This window comes from Amblyomma maculatum, chromosome 11, assembly GCF_055883805.1.
Source record: "Amblyomma maculatum isolate TAMU_Amacu chromosome 11, ASM5588380v1, whole genome shotgun sequence".
NCBI classification, from domain to species: Eukaryota; Metazoa; Arthropoda; class Arachnida; order Ixodida; family Ixodidae; genus Amblyomma; species Amblyomma maculatum.
This window is the reverse complement of record NC_139354.1, coordinates 72,588,603-72,616,045: the sequence shown is the minus strand read 5'-3', so window position 1 is coordinate 72,616,045 and position 27,443 is coordinate 72,588,603. Positions and strand designations below refer to the sequence as shown.

The following is a 27,443-nucleotide window of genomic DNA, read 5'->3' as shown; positions in this document are numbered from 1 at the left end:
CAGCCTACCTAAGCCAGAACATAAATCTACAGGCTATTTTGAATATTTGTTGAGATGTCATTCTCTCCTTTATTACTTGCTTTGTCAAACAATTTGTAATGTTTAGTTAGATACTTCAAAGCAACTTTGTGTTCTAACTAGAATGCAGGAACGCTAAGTAAGGTATTTATTAAAGCTTTTTAACTAGCGATAAATTCGGTGCAGATATAAGATGTGAAGCGCCGCGTCAAAGACAGTCAACATGTCATGCTAGACATTACAGTATATGGAAGCAAAGGGACCGAATATGACACCATTTCATCCGGATCTCTACACTTTGGACTTCGTTTGTAACTCACTGGCGGCAATACGGCTTAGAAGAAATCGTTTCAAGGTAGCTTCAGAGCTATGAAGGCAAAATAAGGAATGCTGCTAATAAGTTTCTGAAATTAAGTAGGTAGGTAATCTAAAGTGATTGCAAGTAGTAGTAGAAATATAGGACAAGAAAATAGATTGAATATGATTTATTCTCAAAACAGGCTTAGAACTATTTATTGACAATATGTTTAGTATAAAGTTCCTGAAATGGAGATAAAAAAATCGCGTTCTCCGGCCTCCTTGCTTCATTGTGCTGAAAAATGTGAAATCGTGACAGCAGTAGTACTTAGGGTGGTTCATGTTTATTTAGATCTCCTCTTCTTAGGCTTCTTTTTGCATTCTCCCAGAATGCAATACTGTGGAGAAATTGGAAAGTATTTTTCATTTCAGAATGCTATTCTCATGTACCTGCTGGTAAAGGCAAGGTCTAAAACGAGTGTAAAATCAAATGTTAGTTCAGTTTACAACAAGTCTGCCCAATACAGGGCCACAAACATGGGCGCCTTGCAACAGTTACACGAACTTTACAAATACTTTGCCCACTAAAAAAAAAAAAATGCCATCGTGTCCAATTTTCTTTTATATGTACGAGCTCTTGTCAACTGTTGGTCACCCTTCGAAAGATGAGAAACGTACACGAATAAAAGAGCATAAGTAAGTTTATATTTTTGAGAAATCATATTATCTCCTACCGACGTAGCAACAATACCCCAATATTCTCGTCCTATAATTTATCCTTTCAATACAAAGATTATGCACAAAACTCCTCTTGAGCTGAAACCAAAATTTATTCTCAAGATAAATGCAAACGAGCATGTACCTAACATAAAAATTATCTGCTGATTTTATATTAGCTAAGCAGTACCCAGCTTATGAAACGCTTTTCGGACAGGTAACCCAGTTTGAGATGGTGTGCTTTTCGAGCACTTGAGTCATACTGCTGAGAGCATTTCGTGTCATCGCTCAGCTCTACGATCTCTAGATTGTAGCTGCAAAGTATACAAAGTGTGACGACTAATCCTCACAGACATACTCTTACATCATGTGAACGACAGAAGGTTACTCTTTTGTGGAGATTCCTTTGCACATATTGAATCCGTAGTCAGCATCGCATTGTTGCGGAATTCGTTAAAGCGCCTTTGTGTACAATAAACGACGAAGGTTTTCGCCAATAAGGCAGCAAGCAGTACGTCATGCCTTGCGAAGAACAGTTTTAGTTCGGCGTTTTAACACTGAGAGATACGAAAATAAGGACTGGCTATTATAGTAAACAAAGGAAATGTTAGCCCTAATTTCAGTACTCCTAGTATATAATCGGGTCGAGGATCACATGAACTGAAGCTTTTACTTTGGCTTGCCTTTTGTAACTTCGTTCTCTGGCCGATTTCCGTCGGAGTATTTCAATTCGAACTACAATATCAGTTGTTGGATTACTTCAAATAACGCGCATTTTTTTTTATTTTTTTCCTTTAGTGAACCGTTTTTATTTCAGAATACAATGTTCAATGCGAGCTCTTAAATAATTTGCAAACCAATGTTTCTCTTTTGCCGCTACTATAGCGTTTTTATGAACTCTAAAACAATATTGTGTTGTTGAAGGACCTTCCCCGGCGATACCGCCATACTAACATCAATATTGCAAACAAACAAAATGATTTGCCGCTGCGCCATCCAGTGCAGATAACGGCTGGTGGTAGGAGCCAAAGCCCACAAGCTAAAAAAAGCACTTTTAGCCGTTGCATGATTTAACAGATTGCATATGCAATAATTACTACGCAGAAAAGGACTTGTACAAAAAGATGCTTCATATAAGTATAAGAAGCGTCCATTGATAACCTGTGCTCTTTTCTAGCACAAAATTTATGCTTGCAGTACGTAACCATTGGCTGGTCACCTAGTTCACGGATCACGCTATGCGGGAGCAGAAGAAACTTCGCAAGGTTAGTTTTCCCTTTTGCAGTGTCCTACAACAACTTCTTTTGCAAAAAGTACTGTCAAATAATGTTGACAAAAATATTTATAAGTACGTAACGACATTGAATACCTGGCATTTCTTATTTGAATGCCTTTTCAGCTGTGTCTTATCATCTATCCGAATGCCTAGATGCTCATGAGCTCATGTTTCTCAGAAAGGAAGATGCTGTTCATGATGTTGAAGGTTGTCACAAGCGCTAAATTTGCTTGAAATGCATTTGTTGACAGTTGATTCCGGAAGGAATAATACTAACAACTATTTTTCAAACGTCACGAAAAATGAACTCGATCACCAAGCAGACAGCGGCGGAAATGAAAAATTCAATACCTTCCAGCGTTTTGCGAGCTTCTCATGTGTTTATAGGTCATTTTGTTACCCTACACCCATTTCTTTATATCCGCACTGGATTCGTGAATCGGAAATATTTAGATAAAATTATTCTTGACATTATCTAGGGGTAAATTTTAGACACCCGCAGGTGAACGACAAATGAATTTAGTGAGATCCTCAAAGAATATACCAACACGAATAAATTGGTAATTGCGAAGTTTTTAGACCTTTAGGGCTATCTAAAGTATTCTGTTGACCCGAAAGTAAAGCTGTACAATTTCATCACATGCCCTTTAGTCGCAGAAACGTTCGATATGCTGGTGGGATCCAACAAGAGACCTCCACCTGTCCTCGGCATCCGCTGCACTGCTTAGCTAACCCGAATGACAAAACTACATCCGAGGGAAATACCCGATTGATAAAAAAATCGAAAGCAGAACGGCGGGTGCGAACATTATGGGAAATCACCTTGGTGTAGTAAAATCTTAACCAATGAATAAATACTCGCTACAATCCACCCAAGGGCAGACAACATCTTCAAAGGAAACCTCGTCTGAGGTAGGTGTTAAAATTGGGTATTCGTAATTTTAAAATTACAACGTACAACTATTGATGTCGAGCTTTTGCAAATCAAAACCAAGTTTTCCTGTTTTATTCCTTCTTTCGAACTTGCGTTAATAAAGCAGCAATAATTATTTTCTTGACGGAGTAATTATGAATGTAAGAATTCAATGGAATGCAAAAATGACACAATTTTACGCAAGTCTACAGGCAGACATTGGTTGCTCGAATTATTTATCAGTTGTAAGCAATATCAAATTACCGGCACCTTCCACTCATTCACTGATCATTTTATCAGGGACCCCTGACAGAGTCATTAAACATTAAAATAGTATTACCTTTCCGGAACTACATTTCACGCCGTCAACAGCCGAAATCAGCATACTGTCAAGCTCTTTTGTTATGTAGCACCTTACAATGCAGTCTTGCATGTTATGTGCCTGCAAACAATAAGAAGCAATATCAAATTTACTCTGTTCAAAGCAAACATGAGAGGCAGCAGGCCTGCATTAGTTCACGAAATGTCTCAAATAACTTTCGTTTTGATACAAATTGATACAAATTGGAATGACGTTCATGAATTGGTGCGTTAATACCGATACCTGGGTCATACTTAAGATAAGTAAGCTGGGTTTTTTAGCACAAAGACCTATTTACTGAAAAGAAATACTAGGGAAAAACATTAACCCAAAATGAACTATATTGATGAAACAGCATGTCCAATGCTGCCGCCTAATATAAGGCACGAATAGTATATATATATATATATATATATATATATATATATATATATATATATATATATATATATGGCACATTTTCTCAGACTGTATCAAGGCATAAACTTACCCTGTCTACTCGGGCGTCAGGATAGCTGTAGTAAACCTTTTTGCAATAAGTATCTCGGCTTGATACCTCTCCTGGAAGGCGGCTTGATGATGCTCCCGTTTCAAGGCTATTCTTCTCCAAAAGGCAACGATAGTCGGGTCGGCTGAACGATGAAAAAAATACGCCGGTATGATTCCCATTGGTCCACAGCAATCACGAGTTACTGTGAAATAACCTTTACATATTTGCCGCAATGTTTTAAATTAGATATATTTAAGCCTTAAATCCAATAATAGGGAGAAATGAGTAGATATTTACTGCGGCTTTTTTTTTATGAAATGACAAAGCACGAATAAATATTCAAGGTATACCACCAATATGAAGTATGTTTCCTATAAGTTGCAGTGTTCTTAATTTATGGTTTGGTTTGGTTTATTGGGTTTAACACCCTAAAGCGACTCATTCCATGAGGTACGCCGTAGTGGAGTGTTGCGAAAATGTCGACAAACCGAAGTTCTATAACGTGTCCTGACAACGCAGAGCACACGGGGGCGTTGCTATTTGTCTCAAAAGCCGCCACCCCGGCCGGAAGTTGATCCCAGAGCTTTGGGCACAGTAGTAGAGCGCCGTAACCATTGCACCACCAAGTTGGGTCCTCCCAAATTATGAACCGGTAAAGCTACAACACCGCCTTGCGTGGTCTACACCGCCATATATAGTTAGGCCAGTTTGTGATCAGTCTTGTCATTAAAGCAGATTGGCACCTGGCAAAAACGTTTTACCGCTACTCGTCCGCACCTCTTTCATCCTGCCTCACTCGTTTCTGTCCTAAGAAAAGAACTAAGTTTCTAGAGCTGTACCGAACAGTACGCAGCGCAAAACATTTCTCTGAAGTTTCTCGCATGCTGCTATGATACATATTTATGTATTCTCTATGACGCTGCATTATGTCCGTTTAGAAGTTACTTCAACTCTTCTTTTCTGCGTGTCTTGGACTATTATTTATTGTTCATTTCATTGTTGGTCGATTCCACCGAGCGCATTCACAAACAACTGCGATGGAAGGAAACTTGAAAAGTAAGGTCGTGATATGCCTTGCCACGGTTGTGTCTTTTCCTAAATACAGCAAGTGTACATATTATATGGATGGCAGGAGGAATTCAAACAATGCAGCGCTTAGCGACTTCCAATGGTGTCACCCAAGTAGTCTTTTTGGCGCATTTCTATCGGGTTGCCTGCTATGTGAACATCAAAACTTGAAATATTTATAGCGCAGCATTAAGGTTTGAGACACCTTGTCAATACAAGAAGTTGCTACTAAGGTAGTTCCAAAGCAAAAAAAATGCAAGAAAGCAAACTGGTTATCTGAAGAGGCTTTGCAAATAGCTGAGGAAAGGAGGATGGCAAACGTTATGGGGGAAAAAGAAAGATACAAGGTTCTCAATGCGGATTTTCATAAATAGCAAGGAGAGATAAGAATGCCTTCCTGAACATACATTGCCAAGCAGTTGAGGACAACAGCCAATAAAGGAACACAAGAGCTCTGTATAAGACAATCAAAGATATCAAAGGAAGCTTCTCTGCTAAGCTGGGCGTGATAAAGGACAAACGAGGCAAGGACCTCACTGAAGCCTCAGAGATAAAGAAGAGGTGGCAGGAATACACAGAACAACTATACATAAGGACCCGAATGTGCAAGCCCAACATAAGACGGTTGTGATTACTGATCTCGAGCCGGGCATCCTGAAGAGTGAAGTTGAATGGGAATTAGCCGGCCTTGCTAAGAACAAAGCTAGCGGAATTGATGGCATTCCAGCTGAGTTGCTTCAAAACCTCAACCATGATGCTGTTAACATTCTGCATACATTATGTCAGAAGATTTGGACAACCCTGCAATGGCCACAGGGTTGGAGGAGGTCAGTTTACATCCCCATTCCAAAGAAAGGCAGTGCCAAAGATTATTCCAACTACCGCACGATCGCGCTTATTTCGCATGCTAGCAAGATAATGTTGAAAATCCTCCAAGGTAGGCTGCAGCCGTATGTGGATCGGGAGCTTTCGCACGTGCAAGCTGTGTTTCGCAAGGACAGAGGAACTAGAGACCAAATTGCCAACCTTCGCTGGATCATGGAAAAAGCAAGAGCTCCAGGAACCCATCTACTTCTGCTTTATTGATTATGCGAAAGCGTTTGACTGCGTAGATCACAGCAGATTGTGGCAAGCTCTCCAAGAGATGGGAGTTCCAATTCACCTCATCTGTCTCCTCAGGAACCTGTATGAAGGGCAAGAGGCCACAGTCAGAACTTGGCATGGTCTTACTGATTGGTTTCCGATTGAGAAAGGAGTGAGGCAAGGCTGCATACTGCCGCCCTGCCTATTTAACCTATATGCAGAGTGCATCATGAGGAAGGCCGGTCTGGACGAGTCTTCGGCTGGAATGAAGATTGCTGGAAAACGTATCAACAACCTTAAATATGCGGATGATACCACTTTAATGCCAGAAAGTAAAGTGGAACTTAAGAGACTTCTGATGCGCGTACAAGAAGAGAGTGAGAAGTTTGGGCTTAAACTGAACATTAAAAAGACAAAGATCCTGGCGTCTAGCCCTATCAAGTCCTGGAGCATCAATGGACAAGAAGTGGAAGCTGTGACAGATTTTCTCTTCTTGGACTCCAAGATTACTTCGGAAGGAGACTGCAGCCATGAAATTAGGAGACGCCTCCTTCTTGGAAAGAGAGCAATGGTTAGCCTTGACCGCCTAGTAAAGAGCAGAGACATTAGTCTGCCAACCAAGATCCGTATAACTCGTGCTATGGGCTTTCCAGTTGTGATGTATCGATGCGAGAGTTGGGCTGTGAAAAAGGCTGACCGCCGAAGAATTGACGCGTTTTAATTGTGGTGCTGGTGAAGACTCTTGAGAGTTCCTTGGACTGCCAGAGGATCAAATCAGTCAATATTGTCGACCATAAACCCTGACTGCTCATTGGAGGGTCAAATTCTAAAGTGAAAGCTCAGCTACTTTGGTCATCTGATGAGAAGAGGAGTCGCTGGAGAAAGATTTGATGTTGAGAAAGGTTGAGGGTCGCCGGGGAAGGGGTACGCAGCGAACGCGATGGTTAGATGGCATCCTTGAGGCACTGCAGATGAAGTTATGTGATGTTAGGAAGATAGTGAAAAACCGGAAAGCGTTGCGTGACATGGTCCATAGGGTCACAAAGAGTCGGACACGACTGAACGCCTGAACTGAACTGTCAATTTACAGCGACTTCTGCTGTAAAAACAGGAAATTAGTCCAGCTGTCGAAACTAAGTAAAATGAGCTTCTATTTACTGCAACCTGTTCTTACGCCGCTTCCATGCTAGATAGAAAATGGCATGAGGTATCTTTTTCACAACAATTGAGAAACAGGATAGGATGCAGTTTCCTTCGCCTTCTGTTCACTCTTTTCTCTGGTATGAACCTAAGGTTTCCTTTAAAGAAGCATGCACAAATGCACATGGCCTCCTTCTTTATTCGAGTAAAAAACAGTTCCTGACATAAAGTCTACAAACTTCACACTCAGGTAAAACCCCCCACCGGACGTGACACCCCACGAAGTCATTTAAATGGGTCGTAATGTTTGAGATAGAACCGTAAAGTCGAGAAACAGCAGACGGAATGTGTTGGTTGGTGCTTGGTGCTGCAAACACCGCTGCGCTCATAAGGAGACATGCTCTATCCGCACTTAGAAAACAAACTTGTATCCATAACTTGCATTTGTGTGCCATTAGTAGTTGGTCATATCACGGCCTACCAATACCTAGCAAATATGATGGGATTTTGACGCTTATTACACTGCGTCTTATGAAGTATATGTGGAGGATTAATTTGCATGTGTTGATACTGCTGAGGTTAACCCCAGTCGGAAAATGTTCTGATGTTACGACAGAATTTCTGAGCGGTTTTTGACGGGAAACCTGTTGTGACAACCGAACATTCTGTAGTAAGGTCAGAAACTTCTGTATTTGCGACAGAAAAGTGCTACAGAACTACAGAAAGCAGAAATATACTACATAAAAACTACAGAACTACAGAAAAATTTGACGCTTACCGGAGAACTACAGGATATTTCGTCGTATTTTTGACACAGTTTTGTTGTTTTTTTCGACTGGGACACATAGGTAACCGACACATTTCTCTACCTCTTCTGCAAGACAGTGCTCTAAGTGGGAGCATTCAAACATTAGAATACTATTATGGCATTGCCGTGATTCAGGTTGTGCTTTAACCTAAATACAGCCTTAGTTAAGGTAGGGCGTGACCTAAAATTCTACAGGACATCAGGGTTAATGTACTTGCTTTCGCTCTGCAGTTAGGGACTAATCATTCGACTAGACACACGTAACTAAGAATCCTATTACTGCCTCCCAACAATCCGTAAATCGAGAACTAAACTCTCCTAAATACTCACTTTATTAAGTTCAAGACTTCTCTTTGGCAGCACTTTGAGAAGGAATACATGTGTGGTTTCACAAACTTATAGCTCATCATGTAGCCGTCATCGTAGGGACAGTCCTGCGATCCAATATGCCCCGATGGCCAGTTCTCTGGTCTATCACCATCATGCGCACAACCAAGACTGTAATGAAAACATAGGAATGTGCTGAAAGCCATCCAGTATACCTTCAAAGTATTATGTAAATACCTCTAATACGCAACGACAAATCACATCTATAAGTTATATATCAAAAATCAATATAAGTAATCTAGTTATGGGTAACATAATATATTGGAAACTAAAGCCGCTATAAGTATGATCGCTTAACAAAGCAGCATGAAAATGTCCGAATCTTTACAGACTAACATTCACTCTAACATCATGTACATTGTAAAAAAAATACACTAGGGTACAAACACCTCAATGGAGAAACGTGCATATTGTAGATGGACAACGTTTAGCGAAACAGATTTTTATCTATATGCTGTAAGTTTACTATGAGCCTGAGCTCAAGTGTGAAAACTCACGAACTGTGAAATGTACTTGCAAAATCTCTCACCAGTGCACTAAAAATTTTGTAGCACCTGATAGAATGTAGCTGAGTTTGGGGGCCTACAGTGTTTACCAGCAGTCCATAAGATTCCTGAAATTCAACAATTCAAGTTTTGGGATAATGAGTGCAGAATACTGATACACAAAATTTGTTATATTATCTGATGCAGACAAGGCTAAATGAAACTTATCAGGTAAGACTCCAAAGAAGAGCAGATAGATTACTGGGGTTTGGTGACTGGCATAAAAGGACCCAAAGAAGTGAAATAAAAATGTTTCTTCATTGGCTACTTCGTAACATCATAAAAATGATATGTATTTTGAAGCAACGACACATAGTGCCAACGCCGTGCTTTCTAGAGCGAAAGTGTGTCTTGCACATGTAGCACGTAAAAGCTATTTTCATACTTAGGTGAACAGCCCAAAGCAAGAGCTCCAATATACCCCCATGTAGAAGCGCTCGGAACCACTCATATACCATAAGCAGGTTCTCTGCTAAACTATGAAACAAACCCTTACCTGTGGGCCAGCTCGTGGGCGTAGGTGTAAACTCCATAGTAGCTACCAACTCTTTCTTCTGACATGCCGACTTTCCACTGAGTGCATGCCGCCCCTATATAAGCGTAACCTGCAAAGATAGGAACCCTTATGTAAGAACACTTTGGGTAAACTAATATTTACTCAGTCGTATACAGCTCTCCAGTGCAGCACCACGGAAATCTATGTAACGTAAGCTGACAATAAACATGCATTAAAGTGAAGAATTAGTTTTATACAAACAGAAAAAGTATAGTTATCCACACCGGCAAGCAAAATCATAAGTGATTTTGCTTCGCCAGTGCAGAGTACTGGAGGAGGGCTCTTTGTATTTAGCGCACAGCGGATAGTGTACACTGTACTCATTGTTTGCTTTAGGCTTTGCTTCTTATTATGAAGCATATCCTCATAGCGTCCAGCTGCCGGATATAATTATCATCGTGGCAGCTTTAAATAGTAACAGAGCAGGTCGCGCTGTCTGCATTAGCCTTTCTTGTCAGTTGTCGGAAAGCACTCAGAAAGAATGTAGAAAGAATGGAAGGTGGCTGGCGCTGAGGAGCAACGCCAATGTGCCCTGTATTTCCAGTTTTCACGACAGCGACGCGGCTGGAACTGGAAGTATTAACCAATTCTACATTTTTACAGCCGTAAGCCTATATCTAGAGCGAGCTCTATTTCGTAATTATTGCGGGAACAGGAATATCCGCTTAAGTTGTATCTGTCCACGATATTCATCTTGTGTTTAAGTAAAGAATATTTTCATTCAGCTAGCTACTTTCAACACGATACTGCTAAGGAAAATGTTTAGAAATGACATGACAAACATGCGGCATATACACATGGATATTATTTATCAGCCATTTGAAGCAATTAGGTACCAGCTGTTATAAAATAAAAGAAAGACAAAAATAAAGAGCACTGCAAAGTCTGCATTGGGGTAAGGCGAAAGAACGGATGCTGCTATTGGTTGCTTCTGGTTGCTTCTAGTTGCTTAATTTGCTTCTTGTTTGCCCATTTTAGTCTTTGGTACTTTCAAATTGCGCGCCATTCCCTTCCTATGCCCCTTTTCGGATTTATTTCTTATTGCATAACGTCATATCCTCTCCTTCACATTAAACTACTTCTTGTTTACCTATTTCAGTCTTAGGTAGTTTCAAATTTCGCGCCAATTTTTTTCTATGCCCTTTTACAGCTCTAGTCTCGGTTGCATGACGTGACACCCTTGACGTCACTATATTTCACTTCTTATTTGCCCATTTTACACTTTGATACTTTCAAATTGCGCACCAATCGCGTCCTACGCCCTTTTTTCGCTTGACTAGAGGTTGCGCGACGTCACATCTTTGGTGCAACCTTAACTGACTGATTTATTTAACTATTTCAGTATATGATATATTGAAATGTGGCGCCAAGTCATTGGCTATTGAGATCATTTTCGCCTTCACCTTTACATTTTTTGCATTTAATTATTTACCTAAATAACTTATTGGCCTAACTATTTTTTGTAACACAAAATGGCGTCACCCTATACCGATGGACGCCACTCAATAACTTCTACCAATTCTCAATTACTCACAACTTCTGCGGGCAATATTTTGCTTGCTTTGCCTCTAATTAATTACCCAAAATAATTATTCGCCTAATTATTTTGGGCACAACACTACGTCACCCTCTATCGACTGACACCACTCATTAACCTCTACCCCGCCGGGGTGGCGCAGTGGTTATGGCGCTCGACTACTGTTCCCAAGGACGCGGGATCGAATCCCGGCCTCGGCGGCAGCTTTTCGATGGAGGCGAAAAGCAAGGCGTCCGTGTGCTGTGCGATGTCAGTGCACGTTAAAGAACCCCAGGTGGTCGAAATTTCCGGAGACCTCCACTACGGCGTCTCTCATAGCCTGAGTCGCTTTGGGACGTTAAACCCCACAAACCAAACCAAACCATTAACCTCTACCACTTCTCAATTACTTGCAACTGCTGCGGACACGACTTTCGGACGCGGCCTTCGAACGCATCTGCGGACGCGGCCTGCGTACGCGGTCTGCGGACAAAAGCCTGGGCACATAGCGAAGTAATGCTCTCGTATTAATAATGCTGGTTTCCAGACGGGTTTCGTTTGATTCATGGCAAAAAAAGGCGGCAAATCTGACATACTTCTTGGTGAATATCTGAACTTTGCTGTATGGAATGAAAGGAAGTTGTTACCGAAAGAAAAAAAAAAGTGAAACGGGTGCCGCAGTTCAGCTACATGCAATAATTTCCAACACCTGATGATTTTTAATCTGCACTGACATTGCACACAACGCGGATGCATCTGTTTTACCTCCATCGAATTGCAGTCGCCGCGGTCGAGTTAGAATCTCTGCATTTATTATTTTGTGAGTTAACTCATTGTAGGTGACACGACATGAGGGGGGTAGGGTGTCTAATAACCGGCAGTTTTTTGACACGATAGTATCAAGGTCAATAGGACCACCATTTTCTTGTCATAAGATGAAATGCTACTCTCCTGACAACTGCCTTAGGCAATGCTTATAAATGTTTGTGATTTAAGAGCTTCAAGCTTGATGTGCATCAGTCTCTGCATGTTAAATTTCCATCTGAACCTGCCATACAAAAATACCTACCCGAGTTGGGAGCTGCTTACGATGTACCAGTCCCTAGGGTTGCGCGAAGCCATACAGCCGCTGACCAGGCATATGCCCAGGAACATTCATGCGCGAATAGTAAACGAACGACAGTGCGCTGGTACACCTCAAGGCACGCATTATCCAGGTATGCAAGTCGCAACATACTTCCAGCCTGATGCCTTCTCGGGATATTTCAAGCAGTGTGGCCTCACGCGCGGTTTGCAAGAGTGCTGGTGTTTGTTATCTGCTATACTCGAAATGGTGGAACCATACATATTAATTATCGATGCTGCGAGACTTCAAACTGTTCGTGCAAACGCTACTAGCCCTCATGCTGGCGAGCAATAAAGGGTGCTGATGTTCGCTCGGTATAATATTTCATTTCAATTGGTACGGAGGAACATTGTTGCTACAAGGTTACATGATTCATTGCGATTCAGTCGGGATTACGGGCGACCGCAATCATCTTGTGTGATTGCTGTCTATACATTTATGTTTCCTCAGGATTGATGCTGCTATGTAGCTCTTCTGTGTATAACTGATCTCGCAGCGGGATTAGAGATTCATTTTTTAGTGTGCTGCCTGTAACAATGCATGGAAGCTTGTGTTTCTAAATGCTTGATAAGTTTCGTCATTGAAATGGAATGATAGCGCTGACCTTGGCCGTAGCTGCAGCTTTCTTCCCTTTTGTCATCGGAGCTTCATTATCATGGATCCCGTCCCAATTCACACTTTACAAGCATTTTTTTTCATACTTTATTGATGCTCAATTGGCCTTATGCGCGGCTAATGTCGAAGTTAAAAGGTATAGGTTATATGAACTCTTCAAATATCTTTCTCAATATTTATGCAGTAGTAAATCATAAAACGGTGCTTATGAACTGCGCGGTAAAACATTGATGAAATTATGTTAATAAGTTTCATGAACGACATGAATCTGTAGCTTCAGGATCGTGTCAAAATAATACTTTGATTATTGGGCAGTAAAAATTAGCACAATAGTCGAATGAGGCGTCAGAGGCCGATAAGTTATCATTTTTTAGAAACATGAAGGACCTTCATTAAACCATATTCGTCCAGGCATACAGTGGTACCTTTATTGATAATGTCACTGTGTACTTTGGTCGCGTCGACCTGACTAAGGCACCCATCTGAGACATTCACAAGCTCGTTTCCCCGTGTTGCATTTGTTAGAGACCCGATAAGCAGCTATGAGGTAGACAGGCAAGATCGCGAGAGCCGAGATGCAAGCAGGCCCTTCCACTTGTTAAAATCGTTGATCGGAACCATCCACCAATTATTTGCGAGTGATAAAAGCTGATTGTTGAAAATGCAAACATAGGTGCGGTGAAAGAAGCATATATATCTGTGCGAACATGACAAAGAATAAGTTAATTACCTGTCTGACATCAGTTATGCGCGTGCATTGTAACAGAGTAGGATGACATTCAATCTTTCATGGCTACACCTTAGTTTTACGCCCGAATTTTGATTTGCAATATATGCGCACTAATGAATCAATAGTATCACCACTTCAGTGCACTGCTGCTGTCTAACCCTTGGCATGGTTTAATGGCAATTGCCTGTTTATAATCTACGGTTAGAAAAGTCACGCCGGGAACCAAGCCGATGGTACGTGTTCGTTAGTAGGGCCCTGTTGAGATCATCACGCATTTGAACAAAAGTGTTTGTTTATTTATTAATACTTTAGTATTGAGACGGTTACATGGTGGTTGCAATGCAATACAGAATAGTAGTAATGCTATCCTGAAAGTAGACCGTGAAAGCTGAATTTGCAATAAATGGCACAAACATGAAGCAAGCAAAAAGAGGAATTTAGCAGGATCGCATCATTCTAGAGTCGCAAAATAAAACAAATACCTTACAACCAGCAAACAAAGTACAGCTTTTGTCATTTGTTATGACTTCTTTGACGTCTTTATGACTTCTTATTATGGCTTCTTTAACAACTGTGGAAGTCCTATCCATTGGAGAGGGTAGCACGAAAACGTTTTCTTGCCTTCAGCAAGTTTGCATACCTCAGAATGTATTACGAGCCACATATTATGGCTCAGAAGTAAGCCCCCTGGGCTCTGAACTTTTTACAAAGGGTGTACATTTAGAACACAAACAGACCACGATTGAATTTTAAGCTTTGTATTTCAGCCACTGAAAAAAGATAAGTCAGTCTGGATTTAAATTTATTTACAATATTTGCTATCGGTAGTTTAGGACGCAGTAAGTTCTACTCCTCTATTGCACTAGAAAAAAGAGTGCTTATGCGTAGCTATGTTCTTATCTCTTCTTCTCTTTCGCTCGCCATGCGCTCAAAATAATTAAAGCATCATAGAAAATTTCACTTAGCAAAGATTAAAAATTAAGTTCTCTTGCGAGACAACAATTCACTCTAGCTAATGAGGGTTACTTACGTGAAGGCGCTCTGGGCCCGGCTTGCTGACCATGCTAAGATGAAATGCCCCATAGTTTTGCAGCCGCAACTTGGTATAGTTTTCTGGCAATTAATACAGTTGCCAATTGCGGTGCAGAAAATATGAGCTCTTTGTCTCGTAATGAATATTTGATTGCAGTTGTTTTTCTTCTCTGAATCACGGTAATATATATTTATGTTTGTTATATGAACAGAACAAGCAAAGTATTGCAGTGATGGTAAAATAACTATTGTTTTTTAAATCCTTGGCGCTAGATCATTGCCCAACATACCATACAGTATAGTGTCCCACACATATATAAGCTGAAAACGTAGGAAGAGCGAGCTCCGGCATTTCGGGAATAGACAGCGAACGGCATAGGCCAAAAAGGAGGAGCCGAAGAAGATTTGTTTATATGTGGATGTGAAGAGGCAGCCAACAGAGCACTATCCAGAGGTTCGGGCACAAAAATGAGGGTTGTGGCTTTCAAGCGGTGTCCTTCATGGGACCTGCCTTAATGATGTGTACTACCCACCAAACTAAACTCGGCAGTATTCACATGGGTGGTTCCTCCTAAACATGCGATAAGTTCTGGCTTCCATCCTTAAAAATCAAAATTCATGCTCGCCATATTACTGTGAAGAAATTAGCGCGATGGGAAATGCAGACAATAATGTTATCAGTAGCTTCTCTCATAACTTGACCCTATTCAAGTCACGGTTCACTTGAAAGCTATTGGTCAATAATGTATGTCATTGCGCTTTGTTAAAATCACGCAATACACACGGCCTAGCTGCAGGCTTCTAAAAATAAGATTCCAACTAATGACAATAAGTGCACATTGTTAGAAAACCAATTGGAGTATTCTGCACCTATCCTGATAATACGTCGAACGTGAAGGCTGTGGCATGAGTCCTGCCGGCAAGTGAAAGGAATTTGTTGCCGATAACAGTCAAGAAAAATCCTAGGCAGCGCAGACTTTGGTCCCAGTGTTGGTATTAGGTTGGCAAAACCCGGTCCTACATAGGGCTGATCATTGCCAGCACAGTCTTAAAGCTGGGCCCAAAGTTGGTGCTGCCTGGGATACAGTTTAAAGACTAGCATCGAAACGGTTTGATTTTCTTCTTTTCGTCACATTTACCCGCACCTATGAAGGTATAGCTTCAGAGATAAGAGATAGTTTTCGCCGCCGCTCTAAACTGCATCCTGTTTTAGAGTTGAAAGGACTCATGTTGGCACATATAATAAATTGTTAATGGTATGGAAGTTAAGGGGTACTTGCCGCCAACCCAAGAATTCAAGGTGTTTCCATTCCATTCAGACATGTTCCGCCTGAAAAAGAGTCAGTTTCACCCTATGTTACTGATACACGAAAATACTGATATTACTGAATATTACTTTGAAGCGTGTTCACATTAGGCGTAAGTTATGAAACTATTAGTCTCGAATAGTTAACCTTCAGTGCTGTAAAAGCAAGAATGCATACAGCATATAATTTCATCTCCACAGAGTTCATCATATTTGAAATGGAAGCTTCTGCCCCAAATACGAAGCGCTGACAAACATTCTTCGCCAGTAATTAAACAATGTCACTCTGTAACACTCTGGCGTGACATATGGACGCTGCAAGAGGAGTTTTTGGTTCAGAGAAGGGGTTCCGTATATGCCACGTGTTCATGACGTGAGAATTGGCAGTCTTCTCTGGCACCTCTTGTGCCTTGCAGTCTGCGTTCGCCCACCCAACGCACTTGAAGTGCTCCTCTAAGACATGACGACGTCTATTGATTGTAGCTGCAGCGCTGACCTGTGGCCAAAATGATTGAACTAAATTTTTATTGCACAGACGTGTGGTTCGTGGCAATGTATTTTTGGCGCATTTAAAAAACTTTTCAATTAGTAAATGAATGCGATGCGGCAAGGTTCCACATCTACGTGGTTTTAATGTTTATTATCATGCGCTTAGCGGCCGCTAATCAACACCCTGAAAAAAATCTCGCGCTTTGTTCAACCTACTTAAGCTGTGTAATTACTTGTGATGCCTTACACGCGAATGTTCTTTAGCGCAAGATCTTGATATCATGCCATTATAATATTTTTGCTATTCCTAAGTCTTATTTTGCAAATGTTGTTGTTGCTTACCCTGTAAGAAGGAAGATAATATCCGAACCCGAGTAATATGTTTGTTTCTTCACGTACTCATTAAAGTTCTTGATGGTTTGACCATAGAGGATATTTCTTGTGCTTTCATACCCTTTTACAGGTACCATGTATGGTTCATCTTCTATCTGAAACGCAGAGTAGAAAATATGTGCTTACGTTACATATGAGGAGTGCATTTCGAGGTTTAAGGAGAAAAAACTCCGTTTTCTGCCATTCGTTATAAAAAAGGTAAATACGTTATGTTGAGACCATTTTGGGCTCCAAGCATGACTTTTGTCCATAGATTGGCCAATGAATTACCTCAAATAAATATCTCATTATGCTACTCTACATAGAATATTCCTTGAAATTCATGCAATGCATAAATTCTAATACCACAAACGCTCGATTTCAAAAAAGTATGCATACATCTTACGTTCTCTTCATATATCGCATTAAATGTAGGAGTCAAAAAAATAGAGCGGCTACCCTACTGAAACATATTTTATAAGTATCATGCCGGATTTAGTACACCGGTTTATTATACACGAAGAGAGGATAACCGATGGTCGCAGAGGGTAATAAACTGGATTCCAAGGGAAGGAAAGCGTAGCATGGGGCGGCAGAAAGTTACACTGTAAAAACAAAAACACCTTTTGGGGCATTTGTCTGATTCAAAACACACTTACACCCTGAGTCTAGGGTGTTCGTGCCATTGGAAATCACCTCTTGCATGCCAAAGGGGTGCTTTGGTTGGAGAATATGCCTTAGGGTGTTACGGGCAAGCAATATCACCTAACATGCTGGGGGTATATGGCTGCGTAACTTCGTAGCCTTTTATACACAAGCGGCGCTGCTAATATAACCCAACACCTGAATAAAGCACCAAAAGTAACGCTAAAATTGAAATTACACACGAATGCTTTCAAAAAATGAAACAGAAACTGAAACAAAATTTCACCGCCAGGAGGCCGCCGGTATGTACGAACGCTCTTTTCAAATTTCACAATATGGCCGTTAGCAATGTGGGGTGCGCTTCGACCACGTTTCAGCGAATGCTGAATGTGCTTCTTCGGTTGTTTACCCTCGTGAAATGTGTTGCATTTCCCATGCATATGTGTTACAGAAGTGTGTACGCTTGTGAAGTGGCTTCTACATGTGGTGTTTAACGCAAACTGGCATTTATTGTGTCGGCAAGTGTCCGGGCTTCTTTTTGCTTTGCTCAGGCCGAAGGACTGCTGCACCGCTTTATGTTTGAGATGTTCGAAAGAAGAAGGCATGAACGATTTTTTTTTCTGCTTGACTAAGAGGTATATGCGGCGACTACATTGCATTCGCGCTGAAATCGCACTGGTTGGTTCGGTGCCGGTGATACGAAGGCGGACAGCGTACTTTGCGGCTGACGCAATCGTCTGTAAAGGTAAGCCTATTCTCACGCATATTGCGCTTTGTGGGAACAGTGTCCTACCAGATTGCTGCATTCTGTGTCTTTTTGTGCCGGAACGCTCCAGAATGTGCTGAAATGAAAACGTGAGACACGCGCTTGTTTTCACCTGGCTGCCAAAATGACATCGCAGATGTGGTAGATGTCGCGGCGAGTTACGCAGATTTCGCGCAAGAACATGTCTCAACTTTCTTGAACAGAAATAATGTATGTGCTACGTTTCCTTGCATTTTGTACGCGCAGGAGGTTCACGAAACGATTTTGGTTTCTTGACAGTTTCATACTTGCGCTCAGTTCGCAACGACTTGGTTTTGTTCTACCGTTTCCGTTCGTGCGGCAAGGGCATGTTGGCGTATTACCTTAATTCTCCTAGCACTCTCGACTCCCCCCTCCTCCCTCCTCCCTTATCTCTTACACTTCGCGCTCGCTCTCCCGAAACCTCTTTCATGCTTCGTCATCTTTCACTCGGAGCGCTGCGACCCCCCCCCCTTTTTTTTTATTTACTCGGAGCATAGGCGCGCACCCTCCTGCTGCTCGGGGAGCGTCCTCCCGCAGCCCTTCTGTTTAAACGTTTTGTTCGAGGAGGCTATGTTCGTTCTCGGCGGCCGTTCAGCGCGGCACGGCTCTGCGCTCGTGCTCTCGGCATCGAAGTGCGCTGGCCGGCCGGCCTGGTTGCATAATAGTTTATTCCAAACTGCGTGAACTATATGCCGTTATCATCAGCCTATGTTAACTTCCCCGCGTCTGGATTTGCCTTTTTTAATCACAATGGGAGCATTTTTCATTTTACGGGGACCATATTTTGCGGTTGCATGGAGTGTGAATTTGCATTTTTATTATGCTGCTTTTGTTATGGCGTTTACTTTCGCTCTCGAAGAATCATTTAGGTACGTATTTTATTTTCAGCAAGACTTCAATTAAGGCACTTGTACACGTGCTAAGTCAGCTGATGTGGTTCAAACCATCCAGTTTTCATTATTTTTGTGGTCACATTTCAACATAACTGTTTGACCGCATTACTCGATTTTTGTAGTGTCTTTAGACTAGAATAAATGGATATTCAATACTGATGCCTCAGCATTCAAGTAGAGGTCGACAGCTTGAATTCTGTGGCCAAATATTGTACCGGATGTTGCTATTACAGAGTTTGATTCTGACCAGATGTTTACATTTTTTTTTGTCTTTTGCTTAATAGTACATATGAAGCGGTTATCATAGCCTTAGTCGCATATGTTTACCTTCTTTGCTCATCACAGTGCGCATATTGCAGGCAAATTTGTGACTTACTGTTATTAAAAAATTTGTAATGTATGTGTTGAAAGCAGTTTACTGATTTAAAGGGTGCAGAAAACAATTTGACTTTCATATGCTAACGATGCATGTCTGTAGATTGTCTCTAAGAATTGAAGCCTACTTTTTAAAGCTTAGCGGGGATCCTTAATTTAAAGATATATTACATATTTTATTGCCATTCAGCCGTGTGCCAAGTTGAGGGAAGGAGGATCATAATTTTTGCTTTGTTATTTTTTATATTAGACTTTCCTTAATATTGCTTGCAGTTTGGCCATGAGTGACAAAATACTGATGGTTTTTGCAGTTTTCTAACCTTAGTAAATATTTGTATTTGCTGTTTGCTAATGCCAGTTTTTTTTTTTTCAGATATGTACAAAGGCATCAATTGCCTTAGCTTTTGTACAATGATTTTTAATATTCTGCTACTTGAAACATTGAGTAAAATGAATTCTTTATGGCTACCATTCACACAAACTTGCAGTTCTTACGTGACGTCTACATGCTGATCAAGAAGGACGGCAAAGAGGCAGTTGAAATTGGCCTTAGCAAGACATTTGTCTTGGTTCTGAAGGACACCATTCGTGCAAGAAAAAAGGACATTGCCCGGGTGCTCGAAGTATGTTCTGAGGGAATGCGTGAAAGGAGAAAGAAGCGTAAGTATTAAGCTGTTTCCTTCTGTTTGCTGCATGTGCTATCTAATTGGCAGTTTTTCGCTAAATGCCTACATTTTTGCCATTTTGCATTGCCTTATAGATATACTAAGAACATGGCTGAGCATCAGAAAGAATAATAAAACCATAACTAGCCTGTGCATTTCTTCATATGTAAAAATTTTCGCATTAGCTAAATTTAAATTACCTATTGTTCTTCTCCATTGTAATGGTGCAGCCTTTTCGAATCTGTTCAACTAGTAGCAGCGAATTAGGTGATACCTGATTCAAATCTTCACAAGCTTTGCTAATTTTTGCTGTCAGATGTTTGGCTTTCAGTTTGCGTGCCTCTACATGTTTTCAATTTTGTTTATTTGCCTTCCTAAATTAGACAATAAAGTATCGCCTCAAAACTCGGCTATCTCTTTTTACCTGCAAGGAGGTACACCATTGTTGTGTTGCTTATTTCTATTGTAGATGTACAGACAGTATGCATTCTGCAACTCTTGGCAAACATTGGGAACCAGCCGGGAGCTCTGGATGTTGTTTGTATCATTTGTAAGTTTTATCTTTGTCATTTGAATATTCAGGAAGCCTACTTGAAACCGACATTATTAGCGAATTTTCTTTGGTTCTAAAATGGTTTACAGTCTAACTTGTAATATGTATTAGTGATTCATAATTCAAATAGAAATACTACACAAGTTTTCATCACAACTGTGAATTCTTTGCTGTGAAAGGATTATTTGCACTGTAAGTACAATCAAAAGCACTTTTAAAAGACTCCTGCCATCACATGCTTACCACGTCGTATTGCATACAAGAGTCACCTGATGAAGCACTGGTAATGTCAAGATTGGTGAAGTGTGCCATTTGACTAAGCACTCTGCTGCAGTGGACCAGCATTGCTTTATCAAATGGCTCTTGCAGGCAGCTTGGTGGGGTTTAGCATTTGCTGGAAAGGGGGTTGCTAGTTCCTAACATGCTCCTAATGTCTGGAATATATAATCTGAGACTGCTTCAAAAGAAATATTTGCCACATTGTCTTATCCTACAGGCTTCTGAAGGTGGGTAATGCAGTTTAATAGTTGTTTTAAAAAATGCTGTAATTTGCTAGCCAAATTTGAAATGATGTAATAATTTTAATTCTTCTGAGATTAGGTTTACCACATTGACTGGGAGAAAATAGTGCTGTGTTTCAAGGTTCATGCTGTATAAATATAATGCCTTCAACTACAGATGCTAACATTTCATGCATTGACCATGTGACACTGTCATAGACATTCTCATTTATAGTAAACATTCTCAATAAATTCAAATTGTTATTTTTGCATTTCAAGTTAGTCAACATATTTTTAGTATTCGAACCTTTAGTATTTCAAAGTGCTCAGACTGCCTGCCGCTATAACGATTACAACTTCTTGAACACTTGAGCTTCCTGCCGCCTCTTGAGGCTCACCACTGATGTTCTGGATGCCTGTGCATACAATGTGCTATGCGTGGAAAATGTTTTAACATGCCATGCTTCAGTGTTGATATTTTTTAGAGCTTCTGCTGTTTGGTTGTTAGGTAATGCTCTGCTGTTGCACATGTAATTGTTGCTCAACTCAAAGTTCCAGTGTACACTTTCAATGAATAATGTGTGATGAAGTTTCAGAACTGCCACATAGAGCAGCGAGAACACTTTTTCCTTGTTACTAAACCTTAAATGTAAACACTTCAGGAAGCATTGCGATGACCTAGGGCTTGGCTGGTTCATACTTAGCACAAGAAGACGTGCAAAAGTTCAGAAATGCATTATGTGTTATGTATTACATGCACTGTTTTTTTTTTTTTTTGTACTGCCCCATCACTAAGTATGCTCTTTCCACGTATTTTTGTTTGGTTCTGCAGTATCTACTTGGCCAGTGCCTTCAATTGAGCCAGCTGTTATTATTTTAGTAGTAAACACCCTGCTCCAGAGCTGTTTATTGTTTATTTACATTTTTAACTATCGTAATAAGCATTCCAGTTCATGTGAAATGAAAAGTTCGTAGGGCAGCATAGAAGTTCTCTAACCCAGGTGCTTTTGATGAGTGTAGCCATTTTTGTTTGATAAAATAGCTTGCATAATCTAAAATTACCATGCAACAGCATGCTGCAAGAATAAAAATGGGTTGACCTTATGTGCTCTCATTTATGACTTGATCAGACTGCTGGCTTTGTGCCTCCTGAACCAACCATAACAGTATACTCTGCATCGTTAATTGTGAGATAACCACCAGTGGTTTCCGATAGGGCCCTTCTCTAGCAAACTGCTGTACACTAAAGGGGCATTGGCGTATTCTAAACATAGAGTAGAAAATATGTTGAATTTTCTTTTTGCCAGGTGCAGGGCATATTTATACAGCTGCTCTGTTATGCACTTCTTTCACAATTTTATCAAGGAACAGGAAGAAAAGCCTGCCACGCCGTGCGTCGGATATACTGGGAGCAGCATCAAAGAAGCTGAAGAGCATTTCCCCTTCATTCAGCAGCGGAAGCTTCTTCGAGTCATCGACTCTACTTAGGGTATTGTTCCAATAATGGGTCGATTTTGGCTGTTCAATCTGACATATGACAAGGTGTCCGACAATTTGTGCTGCTTTATAGAGCACCTCTTTTTTGGGCGTCTGCGTGTCGAAGTCAAGATGCGCTACACGACGCTTTATTTTATTGCTTAATGCCGAATTTTATGCAAGCGCACGCGTTGACACTGACAAAGCATAGGATTAATATTGTGTACTGCGGTTATTGTTGCATATGACTAAAAGTTTTGTTGTTGTTTTTTAAGAAATGTCACCATACTGCTGTGTTCATTGTTCGGTTCTGTTTTTGAAAAAAATTGTATACTTTGTTGTCTGCATTTGTTGGAACTGTTTTGCTTCTTTCATTTTTTTAGGTATTTACGTACATACCATGTATGTTTTTGCCCGTCTGCTAGGCTCTCGGTGGAGAGTGGCAGTATCGTTAAATAAATGAGGTTCCATAGCGCGCATCAATGAAGAAACAGAACCCAAGCGCCCCCCTGCCCCCCCCCCCTCCACCAGCACCCGAGCACCCACTAGCCCGAACCCTGACCCTTCTAGGCCGAATAAAAGACTTCCAGTTTCCTTCTGTGTGACATTTTTTTGTAACATGCTTTGTGAATTTGAAAAAACAATCATACTGGCTTGGGCCATTCGAGATGTCAAAATAATGGCATGCAGCATCTCTTTACATGCTCATTTGGCATTACAGGTGGTTAAAAGGAATACCATTAAGCTTGATTGCAAATGTGCACATAGGAAAAGCATTAAGGAACGTGTAGTGGCAAAAGTAATTCCTAATTAGGGAATGCAATATATGGACGTTATCCGCACTGATTTTTATCAAGGGGTGTAAGGGTGCAATGCCACTGCTTCCACCCTGCAATAGGGTGTAAAGGTGATGAAAACACCCCAGTGCATTGGCCCCATAGAAGGGTGTTATGACCAACCGAAGCACCATCTTTGAGGGTGTACTGGCACTCTGAAGCCACTTTTTTTCAAGGGTGCATGGGTGTTAGTTATAGACATGCGAAAACACCTAATAAGGTGTTTTTGTTTTTACAGTGTAGGTGGGCGGATGAGATTAAGAAGTCCGCAGGGGTCAAGTGGATGCAACTAGCACAGAAGCGGGCTAAGTGGAGAAATATGGGAGATGCCTTCGCCCTGCAGTGGGTATAGTCAGGCTGATGATGATGATAATGATAATGATACACACTAAACCCCCATGAACCCTTGCGGAGCTGTGATTCCGGAGTGTCCTGTATGGTCTTTGGCCCTGGTTTCTGGAGGAAAACCCGCACTAGGCTGAAAAAAAACATGCAGAGCTACAAAATAACACGCCAACACTTGACAAATCAGAAAAAGAAAAATTCCGCGCATGCGCTGGTATTGACGCTTGGCCCTGACACTCCACAGACAGTAACTTCATTCCTTAGGCTACGAACAATTATAGTTATGATGTTGATATTTCTCTTTATGTAGCGAGAAGTGCTCTATCTCACTTTGTATATTTTTCTCTGGTGTAGAATTGTGGTCGTCATGCACCGATTGCCCTTTCTACACACTGATTCCTTTTCCTGGGCATCATGAGAGGCCATCGATATCCTGCATCTTTATATTGCATGGCTTTCTTGCAGGCAAACCTCAGAATATCGTTTTGCACTAGCGAGAATGTGCTTTGTCGTCGTCTTGGAATGCAAGTAATTTTTGCTAAATACTGGGATATCTGGAGTAATAATACCTCAATACTGCATGTTTCAGCTTCCAGCGCTGCCAGCGGAGCAGCGACGTCAATTGATTGCACATCCGACTAAGTTCTGCATGCATAAACATTAGCGAGAGTTTCCCGGTATGCGGCTATCTGAGAATTTGTGATGGTCCCTGATGTGTAATTTATTCTCCAGCTATTTTTGTTGTCGCTAACGTACCGCTAAGTTCGTCCTCGCACTTTCACATTGAAGGCAGCAGATCTTCAGTGGCAGTTATGAAGATGCACCATAAGACCAGACAAGCTGCAGCGACAGTTACCCGCGCAAAAGCGATGCGATGCTCGTTTGTACTTGCCAGACCACAGTTCGATGTCTTCATACCGACGCGGTACTTGTGAAAAAAACGCGTATTGCACATATACAGAATAGTTCTAACACATAATATGTATGGTGTTTATGCTTACTTAGCGTACAAGGAGGATCCTGCCTGGTCGTTTCTATTGGGCTTCAATGATCCGCTCGGGTTGAGTTGAGAAGTTGAAATACTCTATCCGGTATCAGTTCCATAAATGAAAGGTTCTTGTGGTTCAGTTAAACAGGACATAGCGCGTCCGCTATGTGAGCTCCATACCGGACAGGTCGACCCAGTTTGAGATGCGTACCGGACTGGAATGTCCGAATGAGATTCATACCGGGCATAAACTGTCCGATATAAACTTGTTTATACTTTATATAGGACTGGTAAGAGCTTTATATGGGATTTTCCACTTATAAAAGTTGGTAGCACCGGTATGAGCGTGATACGGGATTTTCCACTAGGGTAAAATTGCGAATCATCAAGCATATATAGCTCAATACAAAAATATGTTTTGATTAAAAATTTCTGGGAAACAAATTAGGTTCTTGGGAAGTTTTTACCAATATGACAAAAATGACAACTTATCTGTTCCAGATGAAACGTCCGCTTTATACCAGGCTAAGCCTTAAATGCTATCATGTTTATCACTTCCTGTTAATTTTAAATACATACTTTGTTTCCGTCACCAGCCGCCATTTTTTGATGGAGGCGAAAAGAAATGCGCCCATGTGCTGTTCGTTGTCAGGGCACGTTAAACATCCCCATGTGGTCGAAATTGCCGCTGTCCTTAACTACGGTGTCTCTCATAGCCTCAGTTACTTTGTGATGTTAAAAGCCATAAATCTAACTTATTTGGTTAAAAGGAAAAAATACTCGTCTGCACGAAAAAAAAAACGTAGAGCGTAGTTATAACTGTAAGGATGTCGAGGCTGGTAACGCTACAAAGGCAGCTAGAAAACGACAGTTTGAAACAAAGAGATCAGGTAAGAAGGAAACATATTACGAAAGAAATTCACGCCGCATTGTCAGAAGCAGTTATGAGCCTTGGGAACGATGAATCCTTGCGGACGTAGTCAGGCGACTTTACTCTCCCTCCTAGGGCGCTCATGTAGATGTCAGGCCCACATTATGTATGAAGTTATGTTTCCAATGACTCAGTTTTTACACTATGTCTTCTGTTCGGTTGTAATGATATAGCGAATCTAGAGTGGCCAATATATTGCGGCATCTCCACATCAAGGGTGATATCCTCACAGTTAAAAAAGGAATTTTAAGACGATTGTATTATTTTGCAACTTGTATATTCCCACATGCAGGTAAACCTCCGCGAAGTGTCTATGAGAAAACTACTGGGTGCGGCGGAGCAACTCTGTATTGCGAGCATTGCCTTCTCGAATTTTGACCTCTCGCCCAACGGGAGTACTGAGTGAAGGGAACAAACGAAATGTATGCTTTATGCTTGAGCTATTCATTTGACGCTGAAGTACCAGCCTCTTTTCGCGGACCTAGCGCTTTTGCTTTCGCGAGAAGCCGAATAGATGAAAAATATAGGTTTTATTCCGTTCTGTTGTTTTAGTGTCGGTTATAAAAATCGGTCTTATGTAAAGTTAGAGATCGAGAACCAGCCTGAGCACTCAGTAGCTTTTTCTGCTCGTGGTAAAAACCTAAAATCATCAACCACCTTTTTACAATCAGTACATTACCACACTTCAGAGGTGAGGATAAACACATCTTACTACTGGTTCTAGGCATGACGACTAACGGAATCCTGATTTAAGGTAACTAGACTCGTCCAAAAATATTAAAGGTTCTGCGAAATAGCCAAAAGTCTTAACCTCGGAGCCCAAAAGCAAAGGTCCAAGGTAAATAGCAAAGTGTCCACTGTGAACCGCGTCCCTTCTCATTACGCTACAAAATATGTCTACTACTCGTCTACAGATATGCAGTTCGGTTAGGCGACAAAAAAATCCTGATTATGTATCACGCTGCTCCCCCCCAACCAGCGCTAAGAACACTGCGCACATGTACTGCATATACTTTGTCCTGAAGCCTGAAAACTTGCCGTGTTTAAATACTCTAGCTTAACCCAGACCCTCAGACTGAACCCCGAGGTTGCCAGTATAAGAAACCGAAACAATATAATGTACCTAACCCTGGTCCACAAAGCTTGATGTGTCCAGCTGACCTGACCATCCGGTATTATCATAGATAATAAATTATCCAATTCCTAAAGGAACCGTGCATGCCATCAGGAGCGTCCACCGGCGGCGCGCCTTTCAGCGCCACCAGTGGCGAGTTTGGCGTCCCAAGTGAGCGCCGTAGCAGACGAGTTTCGCCCCCATAGCAACGGGAGCCTGCGCGCCTCTGGTGATAGCTGCCGTTCTGCAGCCTGCCTTTGGGCTGACAAGTTTTTTTTTTTTTTTTTACAAGGTGCGAGCATAGCCAAAGGCATCAAACTGTTGAAATCCGGACATGTTGACGATGCAAAATAGTTTTTGACAGAAAACAGCAGCGAAGTGTCGGGGCGGTGCCTCGCACAGACGTGCGTCTCGGCACCCCCAAAATCCATCAAACTGAAAGTAACATTCGTTATTTCGCTGTTTTACATGTTCCTTTTTCCTACTCAGC

At 41.3% G+C, this 27,443-nt stretch overlaps 1 protein-coding gene and 1 long non-coding RNA gene across 3 annotated transcripts in view; one reads left to right on the top strand and one right to left on the bottom strand.

Moving 5' to 3' along the window:
• Positions 1-494: 494 nt before the first annotated feature.
• Positions 495-27,443, bottom strand: part of LOC146174152 (venom metalloproteinase BumaMPs1-like) — a 57,284-nt gene continuing 30,335 nt past the window's right edge. Inside the window, exons 8-14 of the mRNA XM_084584096.1 lie at positions 16,816-16,961; positions 15,959-16,008; positions 9,600-9,708; positions 8,502-8,669; positions 4,073-4,214; positions 3,562-3,663; positions 495-713 (exon numbers count right to left, since the gene is read on the bottom strand). Of these exons, the coding sequence (XP_084440222.1) occupies positions 660-713; positions 3,562-3,663; positions 4,073-4,214; positions 8,502-8,669; positions 9,600-9,708; positions 15,959-16,008; positions 16,816-16,961 (771 nt within the window). The 3' untranslated portion in view covers positions 495-659. The remainder of the gene's footprint in view (positions 714-3,561; positions 3,664-4,072; positions 4,215-8,501; positions 8,670-9,599; positions 9,709-15,958; positions 16,009-16,815; positions 16,962-27,443) is intronic.
• LOC146174153 (uncharacterized) lies at positions 17,969-22,800 on the top strand. 2 transcript variants are annotated; one of them, XR_014701962.1, is made up of 4 exons: positions 17,969-18,235; positions 20,034-20,205; positions 20,680-20,760; positions 22,635-22,800. It is a non-coding gene; the product is annotated as an uncharacterized LOC146174153 (long non-coding RNA). The 2 variants fall into 2 exon arrangements; XR_014701961.1 differs by having other exon boundaries at positions 22,629-22,800.